General features: G+C 37.9%; 1 protein-coding gene across 1 annotated transcript; it reads left to right on the top strand.

Annotated features, from left to right (window-relative positions):
• The first annotated feature begins 3855 nt into the window (after positions 1-3855).
• Positions 3856-10457, top strand: LOC141599141 (uncharacterized). The gene is made up of 2 exons (XM_074419065.1): positions 3856-4568; positions 10197-10457. Exon 1 carries the CDS (start codon positions 4044-4046, stop codon positions 4566-4568), a length of 525 nt encoding a protein of 174 aa, XP_074275166.1. The 5' UTR covers positions 3856-4043; the 3' UTR covers positions 10197-10457.
• Positions 10458-13150: the final 2693 nt, after the last annotated feature.

Here is a 13150-nt window from a genome sequence, read left to right on the forward strand (position 1 = left end):
TCCCATTAAACATTAGATGCTTCTCGTGAGGGATATTATGTACCTTTTTTTGTATTTTTTTGTTCAATTTTTAAAAAATGATCTTCAATGCAGACGGAATGAAACACGGTCAATGCAAAAACAGGGGAAAATCGTCACAACTGGATGATAAATCCAAGTCCTTGGTGTTAGACAAGTTCATACGGTCTTTTCCGGCGAAAGATTATTCGTGTGTAGACAACTCGGACAGGCTTAAAGAAATGCTCCTTACTTGATATGTTGCGGCTGGAAATCGTTGGGTGAACTTCATTACAGTTGATTATTACAAGGTATGAAACACAACATGATTACCTTTAAAAACTTATATATTACGTTACTCAAAAACTTACTAATACAAGTTTACTTAATCTATATAGAGAAGTGAAGGAGGAGGGGCCTTTGAATCTTTGGATATGCTCAACGGAGGATTACTTTGCGGACGAGGCGATCTTAATGCTTGCGTGGTACCCCCTCTAGGAAATATTACTACTGTACCGTAGTGAAGTGGCATCTGTGGAGGGAAGGCGTTGCCGATCCGTATCAAGGATATTATAATGTCAATGATAATACAAAGTCCAACAACTTACTCCTATTTCCCCTCCTCTTCTTATGTAAAATAGTTAGTCAAGGATATCCCTTGTTTGTAGCCTTTAGTTATCTTGTTCTTTGCTTCTGTTAACTTGTATTTAGGATTTAGTTAGCTATTGTTTTATATAAATATGTACTCCTTGTAATCCTTTTAACTTAACTATATTAATCATATTAAACCGTCTCAATCTTTACAATCCGAATAAGTTTGTTCAAAGCTGTGATTGGGTTTTTGCGTGTGACCCTCCCAATTCTAATGCTGCTTTTAGTCACAGACGGTCTTCTTAAGTTTAGTAAACCTGTCACTATAGTAAATAGGCTAACTACGTATCCAGTGTGACTGTGTTATTTCATGTTGATAAATGTGTCTTCAAATCAGGTTGATAAATCTCTTCTTAATCATATTTTAAAAACATACTCTGTATATCATAAATACTAAATGTATAAATTAGTCATTCAAAAAAATGTATAAATTAGACAAGTAAACACAATTGTATTTCACATAAAATAAAGTATGGTGTGTGCGGCGGATACGTCAAAAATATATATAGATGTAATAATTGTATATTTATAACGAGTAGATAAATCGTATTACATTCATTCAAAAATTTAGTGAACAAATTTAATTTCTAAAATCATAAAACAACCTGTGAATTTTCACGGGTGTTATACTAGTAACAATAATATTAAAGAGTCTAGGGATTCGGGTTCACCAGGTCGTCATCAAAGGGTAGGACTTAATTCATTGATTGAGCAATTTATATTGTTGAAAGTCATATGATCAGTCGATTCTAATGTGTCTTTTTAGATCTAACTTAACATGCAATCGCTATCATTAAGTCGGTCTAATTCAATTATCGTGGCTTATACTAGTCTTAACCATGTCGGTGATAATCCTAGTTTATGCGATACTAATTAATCAATTCTGATCAGTAATCAACTAATTAGAGGTAAAACAATAATTGAACAATAGAAAGCAATTGAACAATCAATTCATAATAATCCCTTTTCTAATAACCTAGATCCCCTTTCACCCTAGATTAAAGGCTTAGCTACTCATATTTAAGTTAAGAACAACAATAATAGTAATGAAAAATATGATGAACAATAATAAAGATGAACAAGTAATTGAAATAATAATTGAAGAAAGATTAGAACAATACCGTAAAATAACAACGTTTAGATCCGGAAGGAAGAACAATGAATATAAACTAAACTAAGTATTCTAGAGAGTTTTTAGAGTAGCTATACTAAATCTACGGAAAAAAAAGCATAAAATAACCTAGAGTACGAGTTTTGGTATTTATAGTAGTCATAACCGACTTAAGGAAATTTGCGGAATATTATAGAAACTAGTGGTTCCTCGATCGAGCCTAGGTGCACTCGATCGAGGCACCAATTCTCAGATATCCCAACTCTCGACATTGTGAATTTAATTGTTTATGGAGGTTTCTCGATCGTGCCCAAGGTGTACTCGATCAAGTATGGAGGTTCCTCGATCGAGACTCACTGTACTCGATCGAACCATCAATTTCCTACTTTGCGCACTGAACTTTAAACGGTCGCCATTTCTTCGTTACTTGTCAGAAATAAGCGATTTTTGCGGTGTTGGAAAGCTAAGAGAATAAGCTTTCACCTCCAATTATAATCACTTAAAACACAGTTGTAGAACTCGAGATATGGCTCTTCAAAGTAGGCACTAGTAGTTTGAAGCTCTTTTCTTCGTGTTTTCTTCTTAATTTCTCTTCCTTCATTCTTATGGATTCTCGTGCCATGCTTCGTGTATCCCTTCATACCCACTCCGCGATGCCCATTTCATTCCTTTGCTCCTCAAATGAATCATTCCTGCATTAAACATCAAAAGGCGGAAGTATCGACATTCTAACATAAAAGGCATGTAATTAACATAATTTAGCACGAAAACTGTATCAAAAGCAATTAAGGGGAGGCATAAATATGTATATAATTATGACTCATCAAACTCCCCCTAACCAACTATTTGCTTGTCCTCAAGCAAAGCAACACACATACAAAAGGCAATCATACAAATGGCAAATAAACAACTCAGAGCTAACGTTGATGTACATACAATCCCAAGCTATCCATATCTTGTAACAAAGCAATGACCAAATGTGTACCAATAAAACAAATTCAAAGGTACGGGATATAGAAAACGTAACTCAAGTCCCAAGTCACCATACTATAGACAAATGCCAAATACCTTTCGATCTTGCATGACAAATTAGTCGTATTCTCGCGGATTCACTCATGCACTAATAAGTATGTAAGGGTGAGTTATATGTGAAGAATAGAAAGAAGTAGAAACACTCACTCGACTTATGAAACATGCATGCAATCTAATGTGATAGAAATTTCCCCAACTAATATGCAATCACAAGGTAGACAAAAGTACATGTATCAAGGGCAATAAGGGTGGCAAATGGGTTAAAGGGATAGAAATGGTTTTGGTGGTGGTGGTGGCGGCGATGACGTCTTGATGGTGACAAGTGTGGTGGGAGTCGTAAGTGTAGTGGGAGGTAAATAAGGTGGTTGAGGGGTAATAAGGATAATGAAATCTCATAGGTAATGAAATCTCATAACTTGGGGGGTGAGGGGTAAAGAATTAGATGGATTGAGAGGTAAGGAGAAGAGGTTCATTCTTTGTTTGTGTCAAACAAACACCAACAATGAAAATCAATAACTTTATTTCATTTTCCCTTTCTTATAAACCTCCAACCAAACCCCCCCTAAGGGGGTGTTTGGTTCACCTAAAAAAGGTATGAGGTATGAGTTTGGAATGAGCCAAACCCATACCAAGTGTTTGTTTGGCAAATACAAGGGTTTCATACCAATACTTCAAACCCATGAGGTATGAGTTTCTCATACCCAAGGAGGGGGGTGGGTATGAGATTGATACCCACTGGTATCAAACTAAATTGATCAAAAATATGAAAAAACAAATGATAGCATATTGTAAATCCAATTTTTTATATACTTATTTGATTAACTAATCATTTTCATGATTTTATAATATTGAAAATTATTATTTATAATACTTTAATTTACGCATTTTAACCTTAATTGATATTCAAACCCATACCACTCAAAAATGAACCAAACACAAGGTATGAGAAATCAAGTTCCAAACCAAACTACCCGGGTATGATTCCTGATTCCAACCCCATACCCGTGCACGAAACAAACGCCCCCTAAATCGCTTATAACTTGGCCTCTATTCAAATTCTAATAGAACCTCTCTCACCCGTCTAACCCGTTTGGCAAATCTACCCCCAACCAAACGCCTGATTTCATGAATTAACCACAAAAAAGAAAGTAAAATAGGCGAAGCCTAAAACCCTAATATCATCACATTCTAATAAACCTCCCTAATTTCTTCCCCAAATTCAATCACTCTAGCAACTCATCAATCCCCATCAATGGCGGATGTCAAGAATCCTGACGAACCCACATTACCCGTCAAACGCCCCACCGAAACCACCACAACAACAATCCCTGAACCCAAAAAACCCAAACTCCAACCTCCCGAAAACGACGTCGTCACAGACCAACCAAACCCAGAACAACAACAACAACAACAACAACAACAACAACAACAAGAGCAAGTAGCGAAAGATGAGGAAGAAGAGCAACAGCAAGAAGAAGAAGTGAATGGCAAAGATGTAGTTGATAGGAAAGGTAAGGGTATTCTTATAGAGGAAGATGATGAAGAAGACGAGGATGGTGATGATGATGATGATTCGGACTCGGATTCAGACTCGGACTCGGGAATCGGAGATGAGTTATCGGATGGGAGTGATTTTGCGGATGACCCACTTGCTGAGGTGGATCTAGATAACATTCTTCCGTCTCGAACTCGCCGGAAAACGATTCATCCTGGTGTTTATCTTGCTAATGATATCCCTCCAGAAGATTCTGATGACAGTGATGATCCTGATGCTTAGGTTAGTTTTGTTGGGATTCAAAGGTTTTAGCTTTTTCATTATTTTGTTTGGAAATTATGGTGTGTTAGGGTTTGTGTCGTGAACTCGTAGGCGGAAGTTATGATTGTGTGTTAATGAGAATAATAGTAGTGATATATTGTTTTATGTGATTGTTGGCATTGTTTGATTTGGTGTTTGCCAAAATTGCAAGCTTGGTAATTGGTATTTTGACTATTACTTGTGTTGTGGCAGTTGGTTCGCGGAGCTGTGTGTTTATCTTTGATTTGTTGAGGTTGCGTAATTAGTTATGAATTTGTTGGCATTGTTTGATTTGGTGTTTCCCAAAATTGCAAGCTTGGTAATTGGTATTTTGACGATTACTTGTGTTGTGGCAGTTGGTTCGCGGAGCTGTGTGTTTATCTTTGATTTGTTGAGGTTGCGTAATTAGTTATGAATTTGTCTTGTAAGTAATCCTAGAGTGGCATTTGTGGGATTCACAATTTTGGTACCATTGTTTGATTTTTGCGTTTTCCGCGGCTTGGTTATGATTTTATGATAGTTCACATTAGATCTTAAGAGTTTCATTTGAGTGAGATTTAACAGTTTGATTTGTAGGAATGATGGTGAATGAATCGAGTCTTGTGTGAGATGGTCACACATACGAAACCAATCCAACTACTTGGGGTTTCCTCAATTAGTTATGAGGTAAATCTGTTGGTCTCACATTTGAGACCGTCTAGTTTTTTTGTCGAATGAAATTGGTGCTATGATTCCATAGATAGATTAGTGTACCTTTGAGATGGATGGTGGATATTGTTGGTGCGGATTTAACAGCTTGCTAGTACCATCATGACAATACGTCTGTTTCACCTGTGGAACTGTATCTCAGTGGTAATCATTCAACTGGTCCTTTCCTTCTCAAGTACTCAATCTGTGAGTTCGTTTATTACATCTACGAGCTCAAATAAATGCTGGGTTGGAGTGTTTGCAGTAGTCAGTAGTCAGCAGTTGCACCCATGATTGCTAGATAATGGTCCTTAATTGTTGGGGTTGGGAAAAGGTTGTGATGGTTGGCGATGGTGGCTGTGTTATGGTTAGCAGGATGGGCAGAGGTCAGGGTTCAGTGAATTCAAATTGAGCTTGGTTAAAAAGTTGCGGTAGTAAGGGGAGGGCGTCTATAGGGACTTGTTTATGGTCATGAATTGCTGGGATGGGAACTGGGAAGTAGGCGGATGGTTGGGGTTGTGACTGGGTTATGATTGTGATTTTTGAGGTGGAAATAGGGCATGATGGTTGGGGTTGATGGATATAGGTTGAAGACCGATGAGGTGAAATTCTGGTGGTCATTGATGCGCAAGGTTGCTAAGAGTGGTTGGGGTAGTGCTCATAGTGTAGAAATGTGGTGGTATGTCAATGGAGATGAGAAGGAAATGGGAGATCAAAAGCTTATTGGAAGTGTGAGCGGAGTTGGAAGGTAGTACATGAGAGGAAGCTAAATGTGTCTTTGGGTGCAAAACCAAATGTAAACATTATCACTGGGACATAGGGAGTAGTAGAGTACAAGTCTAATGTTCACTATTCTATTGACCTGTGTCACTTAGATTTGGGTAGAAATATATGACTGGTACATGTGCAAGTGTTAGACCTAGCTTTTTAATGAGAGATTCTCATGTTTTGGTTTAAAATGATGTATCTAGTGTAACGCTCATTTCACAGTGTTGAACGCTTGACATAGGAAGACAAGGTAATAATAATATAGGAACACAAGGTACTATGAAAAGTTTAGTGCCAGAAATAGCAATTGCAATGAGTACAATAATCCAAAGTTATTGTTTGTTTTTACTTTGCCTTCATTTAAATATAAGTTTGAAGCCTTGTGATTTTTTATCATACAAAATGTGTTTTGCCTAACACGGAGTATGTAAGATTTGACGTATCGCAGTGCACATAGATGTCCCTTTCCCCATGTATTGGTCACAGGCTCCTTACCTAGGTGTATTAATCTGCTTAACAAACACTAGCTTCTTTCATGTAGCCAATACATGGGGAAAGGGACATTGTGTACTCTACAATATTATAGCTTATGATTATTCTTATCTAAGGGGGCGTTTGGTTAGAATAAGGGAAAGGGAAAGGGTAAGGGAAACAAGGTTAAAGGAAATGAAAGGAAACGTATTCCCTTTGATTAAAATACTTGTTTGGTTTGTAATTTTAATTGAAAATCAACACCCATCATTAACGCCTTAAGCCTACAAACAATCAAACACAGCCAACTACCAACACCAATGGCGGCGTGCGACTACTGGCGCCGTCGATACCACCTCCCTACCTTCGAAACTCTTCTCACCCTATCAAATCAAATCAACACCATGTTACCAGAAATTATGGAAAATAATCATTAATATGCAAGGACATGAATTTTGGGCCAATAATAACAGAAAAGGAATGAAATTAATCAATTTCTCTCTCAGATTTTCGTACACTGATGGGTGAGTGGCGGAGAGTGGCAAAAACGCATGTCAGCGAGTGGGTGAAAAGTGCACGTGTCGCCGTGAGTGAGTCGAGGGGAGGCGCCGGCAAGTTGTGGTTGTGGTGTTGTCGGTTGGTGGTGGGGCCACTGGTTGTGTTAGTGCATGCCATTTGTATATGGTGAAGTACTCAGGTGGGTAAGGGTGGGTAAGGGAAAGGGAATCCCATTCCCTTGGGGGGGGGGGATGGAATTAGAGGGATATGGGGGAATGGGAAGGAATAAGGAGGGGAAAGGGAATGGGAAAGACGGTTAAACAAACAGCAACAAAGGGAGTGAGGGGTTTGGATTCCCTTTCCCTTTCATGTAGACCCCCAACCAAACGCCCCCTAAGTTTGAGCATTGAAACAGCCACAAAATCATTTACAGTTGTATTTCATGGGCTTTACACACAGTAAAGCTAAGACGTTTAAACTGGAGCGTCGCCTGATGCGTCACTCTTGACTAATCATAATTTATGATGTCTAATCAATTTGTTAGTCGTCTGTTTGACTTGATGTGTACTTAGATTTAGGATAACATGAACAGATTTGAGGATTCTTGTTTGTCCTCTGATAAAGATTTCGTCTGGTTCTCTTTTATCACCATATTTTTTGGGTATGACGAAATGATATGGTGAGATGGCTGGAAAAAGAAAGCCGAGACCTTCTCTTTTAGTTTTTTGAAAACTGAAAACACTAAAGAAGGGCATGGTAATGTTCAACGGGCAAGTGCATTTGACATGAACCAATTACACGACAATAATATCTTGGAAAATATGAGGATCCATCTTATAAAAATGTCGTTTTTCCTATTTGTAGACCCAGCTTGCAAATGCATTTTCTCGCTGTATTATTCTTTTAAGGTGGAAATGATACCTGGAAGGCTGGAACTCTATGGAACATAGTCTCCGCATCCTTCACCCTCATCTAGTTTATTACCCTTCCCCCAAAAAATTATTCCTTAATGCCCAAGTGACGTACCCAAGAAAGGTATTTACGTTGAAATGTCAGCAAAGTTAGGTGGCAAAGTCGCGAGTAATGATCAACTCATGACTTGTGTTCGGATTCTATGAGCATTAAAACTTTCATGTGCCCTCTTCGTTTACACAGGGAAAGTTAATTCCATTGTGAAGATCTCAAACTGTATTTTGTCATTTATGTCAAATGAAAAGATGGGAAAATTCGTTCAAGTCACTTAGAGAGTAGATGCACATGGTGGAGCTTCAAGACAACAGAAGGCAACCAAGTGACAACTGGAGAATGGAGAGTAACCTCTAGTTATTTTAGAGCAGAATATATGCCTTATTTATGCCTTATGACTTATGAGATGCCTTCATAAGAGTACATTTGAGGTTGAGGCATCAAATTCTCAAAGTAGCACATATCTTATGCAACTTTTTCCCGGTAAGGTTCACTGCCACTCTCCGTGTGAGGTTGAGGAAACCCATCCATATAAGTTCCAGTCTAGATAGTTAAAAGAGTTATCATCAAATTTCCCACTCAATTTAGAGGCTGGGGTAGTGGAGTTGTCTGATGTGTATTCACATAGCTCATGGTTGATTCTTCTTATCTCAAAATAGTCTTGAATAAGTCATACAAATATGCCTGTCCCAAAAAATTATGTATAGTTGTTGTGCCCTGGCATTTTAAAATTATGTATATATTCCTTTTTCCAGTCTGAGAATTCGTTATGTGGTTGCTCATAAGCTTTTCTACAATTAATTACCATCCTATGGGGTAAAAGTGAGTCACCATGGCTATCATTGGTCTAGGAGAAACTTTTAGGATTTTGCACTTTTATCTTGATCTGCCTTGTGCAATTGTACATGATAGCACTTACCGAGTATATGAATGTCTAGCGCATTTACATTATCGAAAATGAACATGAGAAATGGTACAAGGTTTATAACTGACTGACTGTGTTACCCTGACTCTCCGACACGGGTGTCGTGTCTGACGCTTGTCGAGTGTCGGATACGGCTATTTTGTGCGGATTTTTCAATTTTTTGGTCTAAAGTGAAGTATCGAAGTGTCGTGTCGGTATCGGACCAATAGGTGTCGGATACGCGACACGGCAGCTAAGTGAAGTGTCGGAGTAACATAGCTGACTGATAAGGTTGTCACTGGCCTGGAGTAAGGAAGGTGTCTCTGCCTTTCTGGGTTTTGTAGATGGTCTGAATAATCTTCATTAGTAAGCTAAGCCCTACTACACCTACAGAATGAAGTCATGCCTGCTAACTTTGTTTGCCTTGAAAGGTTGTAAATTGCTGATAATATTAAATGTGTTCTAAAAGATTGAAAGTACTGCATTGTAGAAATCTTTTCATGCAAACTTTTGCTGGATCTTTTCTTTTTCCACTCAGGATTTCATATTCATCCAAACACAATTCCATTCTTGTCAAGAAACATGATTTTCCACTCTGGTTTGGTCTTATTCGACATCATCTTTTAGCAGTTTGCATCCTTGTTGCCTGTCTTCAACAGATTCAGAAAGTTTATTAACCTCTGCTCATTTATATTCTGGATGATTGCTAGTACATTTGCAAAATGTGCCTATTGGGCTTTGGTAGTTGAAATCTCATACATTACACTTCTATCATTCTATGTTATTTCATTGTATGTCATCTTCAGAAAAGCGTCATAAATGTACAGCTCGAATTGAGATGTCTTTCCGTTTGGCATGTTGGTTTGTGTAAGTCTGTCGTGAAGTTTATGTTTCTCAAACTCTGGAAATGATTATTTTATGCAAAAAAATATGTTGTCTTTACTTAGCATGAAGTATCGTAAATGGCGAGTGCTGGACATGAGAACCCGTGGTAAGATCACGGGTCTGAATAAGATATCATGCAACAACAGTTTTCTTTAGTCCTACCCTTCGTTTGACGGGTAGCCTTGCATTTCCCTCCCCTCCAATTCCCTCCGACCCAACTTGCTAATGAAACACGAGAATTTGTTCCCGTCCCTTTCCATCCAAACTAAGCGTCAGTATTTAGTATTCCCTGTTTAGCAGGTTTCATGTATTTCATTTGCTTAATGTATTTCATTTCTCTGCTTTTTATAGCTTCCAACAGCACAACTCTTTAAATTCGAATGCTCGATGTTCAGAAACGGTGAAATTGATAATCAGACTTGTTATTTCAGGTACGATGTTGATGAGAATACAAGAAACAAGATGGTGCGGGTTATTTTGTCCTTGGTTATTACACGAGTGGATTGCAACCAACTAGACTGTAAGTTATGAATTATGGCTATCAACTATTCAGTAATTTAGCGTAGAGGATAATGTGATGATCCATTCTGTAAGACCGAGTATGGCTAACTCTTTAGGCTGCATTTGGTACACCCTAAATTATGGAAATTATGGGATTGAAATGGTACATATTTCTGAGTTGAACTTGCTCATCTTTCTACCTCTCCCCTTTTCATTACACGCATCTGACGCATATCATAATTTCGGGTTTTTGATCTTGGTATTGTGTGATTCATGTGTGTTTTGACTTGCTGATTCGGTAACATGGTACTTATTAGCATGTTAAAACCAAAATTAAGATTATACCGTAACTAAATGTATCTGCTTATTTTTGGGTATAAGGTGTCGGAAGAAGTTGGCAGGTAAAGACGGATTAGTCTTGTGTAAGCCTCTTGTTTGAATATAACAAGTCACTGTCACAATCGTAAGATGAGCATATATCATGTATAGGATCGTCATATGTGTACAACAAAGTCATTACACGATGCAGCGTCGTTCAGTAGTTTTTTCAGACTTGTTCCTGAGCTGCTTTCACAATTAGACATATACGACACTGTAAATATTTTTCCGAGAGCATTCACAAAATTGTTGTGGTTTAAGAGGGAAGTGAAGTAAAATGCATTTCGTTGATTGTTGATCTCAGGTTTGAGGATTCATGCACTTATTTTTGGTCGGGTTTTTGAAATTTTCCATTGTTTTCACTTACCGTCTCATCAATTTGTAAAACTTCCAACATTTTTTACCGTTAAGACTTAAGCATAAAGTCTGGCTCCGCCACTGTGCAAGAGTTTAGTCCTTTTGCCAAGTTGTCTTTGTGACTTCACATCTGCCTTCTTCTCCGCGATTGATGACGATGCATCATGTAATGTGGACTATGTGGTTTATGCAAGTTTTACTGTTTTCTTTTTAATGCTGACGGGACTCAAACCCATGTCATGAGTACTAACGCTCATGACTTACCAACTAAGCTAGTTAACATCTGCTATGCAAGTTTTATCGTAAATCACACGAGAATTTGCCTTGACCTAAATACCATTATAAAACTGTTTCTTTATAAGTTATGGTTATGATTATATGTACCTTTAAATTACGATTTTATCTGCAGAAACAGTAGAGTAACAGTAGATAAAAGACTTACAGCAGCAGCAGCTTTCATTTTGTAAGTAAATGATAACAATCCTAAAACGTGTAGAAATATAGTACCACTAATAATGATGATAATTAAGGGTGGGTGGGCCTTAAGATTAATACTTTATGAAATGGGGCTGCTGTCGTGAGAATGTAATATGGAGTATGGACCATCTGCTGCTCTCTTTCATATGGGATACTACCTATTACCAAAAGCCCTAAGCCTTGTCACTTTCTGCTTTCATCACCTCTTTCTCTGAGTTCTTCTACTGCTCATTGTTTTCTTATTCACGTTTTGCTACAGAGTTTCTATGTCTATTCTTATAGTCGGTTATTTGTTTACCTATTTCATGTTAAGATTCCGAAGAGATTTTTTATACTCGTGGCCATAATAGATAGGACACCCTCTTCGTAATCGTCCCTACCCATAATAGAGTTAGAGACATCTATACCCGCCTGCAGAGGTGAAGATGGGTGTCGTACAGGTGAAGATGTCGGGGTATTTTGTGGTTGTGGTGACAATACACCGGAATGAAAACTAAGGGCTGAACTTGGTTAACAGAGTCGATAGCCCCAAAGTACATTTTCTTAAAGATCAAATCCTCTTAATCCTTAGTTACACAAAATCTCTGGCAGAATATGACGATCAAAATTTCACGTCGTGCATAAAGGATAAAGGTAGGTAGTCCGATCAAAATTGCGCAAAACTCGGAAAAAAATCGTGAAATTGAGCTTGATGCACGTCACTGCGCGCAACCCAAATTTCCACGCCTATGCGTGTGCCATTACCGCGCCACGGGGTAAGACAATTTGAGAAATTTCTCAATTGTTATATCAGTGTCCTCATAAATCGTACTCCGTAATACGTTTATATAAGCGTGTTCTCCACTCCTTTGAACCCATTATAATGACCTAAAAATACTCTAGAATTTGGTTGAATCTCGATTGCACTTGAATGAAACCAATGTTTACCCCAAACAATAAATAGAAAATGGGAGCGATGGAGGATAAGTGGTGTCGGAGATTTAGATTGTCGAACGCCAATGCGGAGATGATAGAGGTAGACGTTGATGCCGGATGATATCGTAATTTGTGATATGGAAAGTACGAGTAATTATGTATTATGTCCTTTTTTATCTCTATATCTAAACGAAGGTAAATAAATGAGTGAAATGCTCCGTATTGTGTTACTGTATTATCTAAATTTTACGAACTTTATACATTTTTCCCCCTTAGGTGAAATTAAGACCATCCCCAAGCAAGGTCAATTGGTAGGTCATGACCTTGCTTGGGTCAAGTTAATTACAAATTAAGAGGAGGATTAGGATGACCCAAGGTAGAGAAGGTCAATTTGTGACCTAAGGTAGAGTAAATTGACCCAGCAATTGACCCTCCATGTGTCACAATTTTATTGGTTAGAACATTTAAAAAAAAAAAAGAGAAAACTAAATAAAGTGGAAGAGAAATGTTTTGGTGGGGTAGTGAATATGGTAAATGATTGGAAATGTTGGAAAGTGGAAAAATGATTGGGTTATTGACCTAGGTCGTGACCTTCTGCTTGGGAGGGTGAAAGTGGGTCAAGATTAATAAGTTGTGATTAAGAGAAAAATTTCGATTGACCCGATTAAGTCGACATTTTGCTTGGGGATGGTCTAAGTAAAAGAAATTTGAAGTGAAATAAATTACGGTTTTTTCCCATGGTACCCTCGAACTTTGC

Source organism: Silene latifolia, chromosome 9 (genome assembly GCF_048544455.1).
Source record: "Silene latifolia isolate original U9 population chromosome 9, ASM4854445v1, whole genome shotgun sequence".
Taxonomy (NCBI): domain Eukaryota; kingdom Viridiplantae; phylum Streptophyta; class Magnoliopsida; order Caryophyllales; family Caryophyllaceae; genus Silene; species Silene latifolia.

Coding starts and splice junctions, on each gene's coding strand:
- LOC141599141 (XM_074419065.1), top strand. CDS start 4,044: ATGGCGGATGTCAAGAATCCTGACGAACCCACATTACCCGTCAAACGC.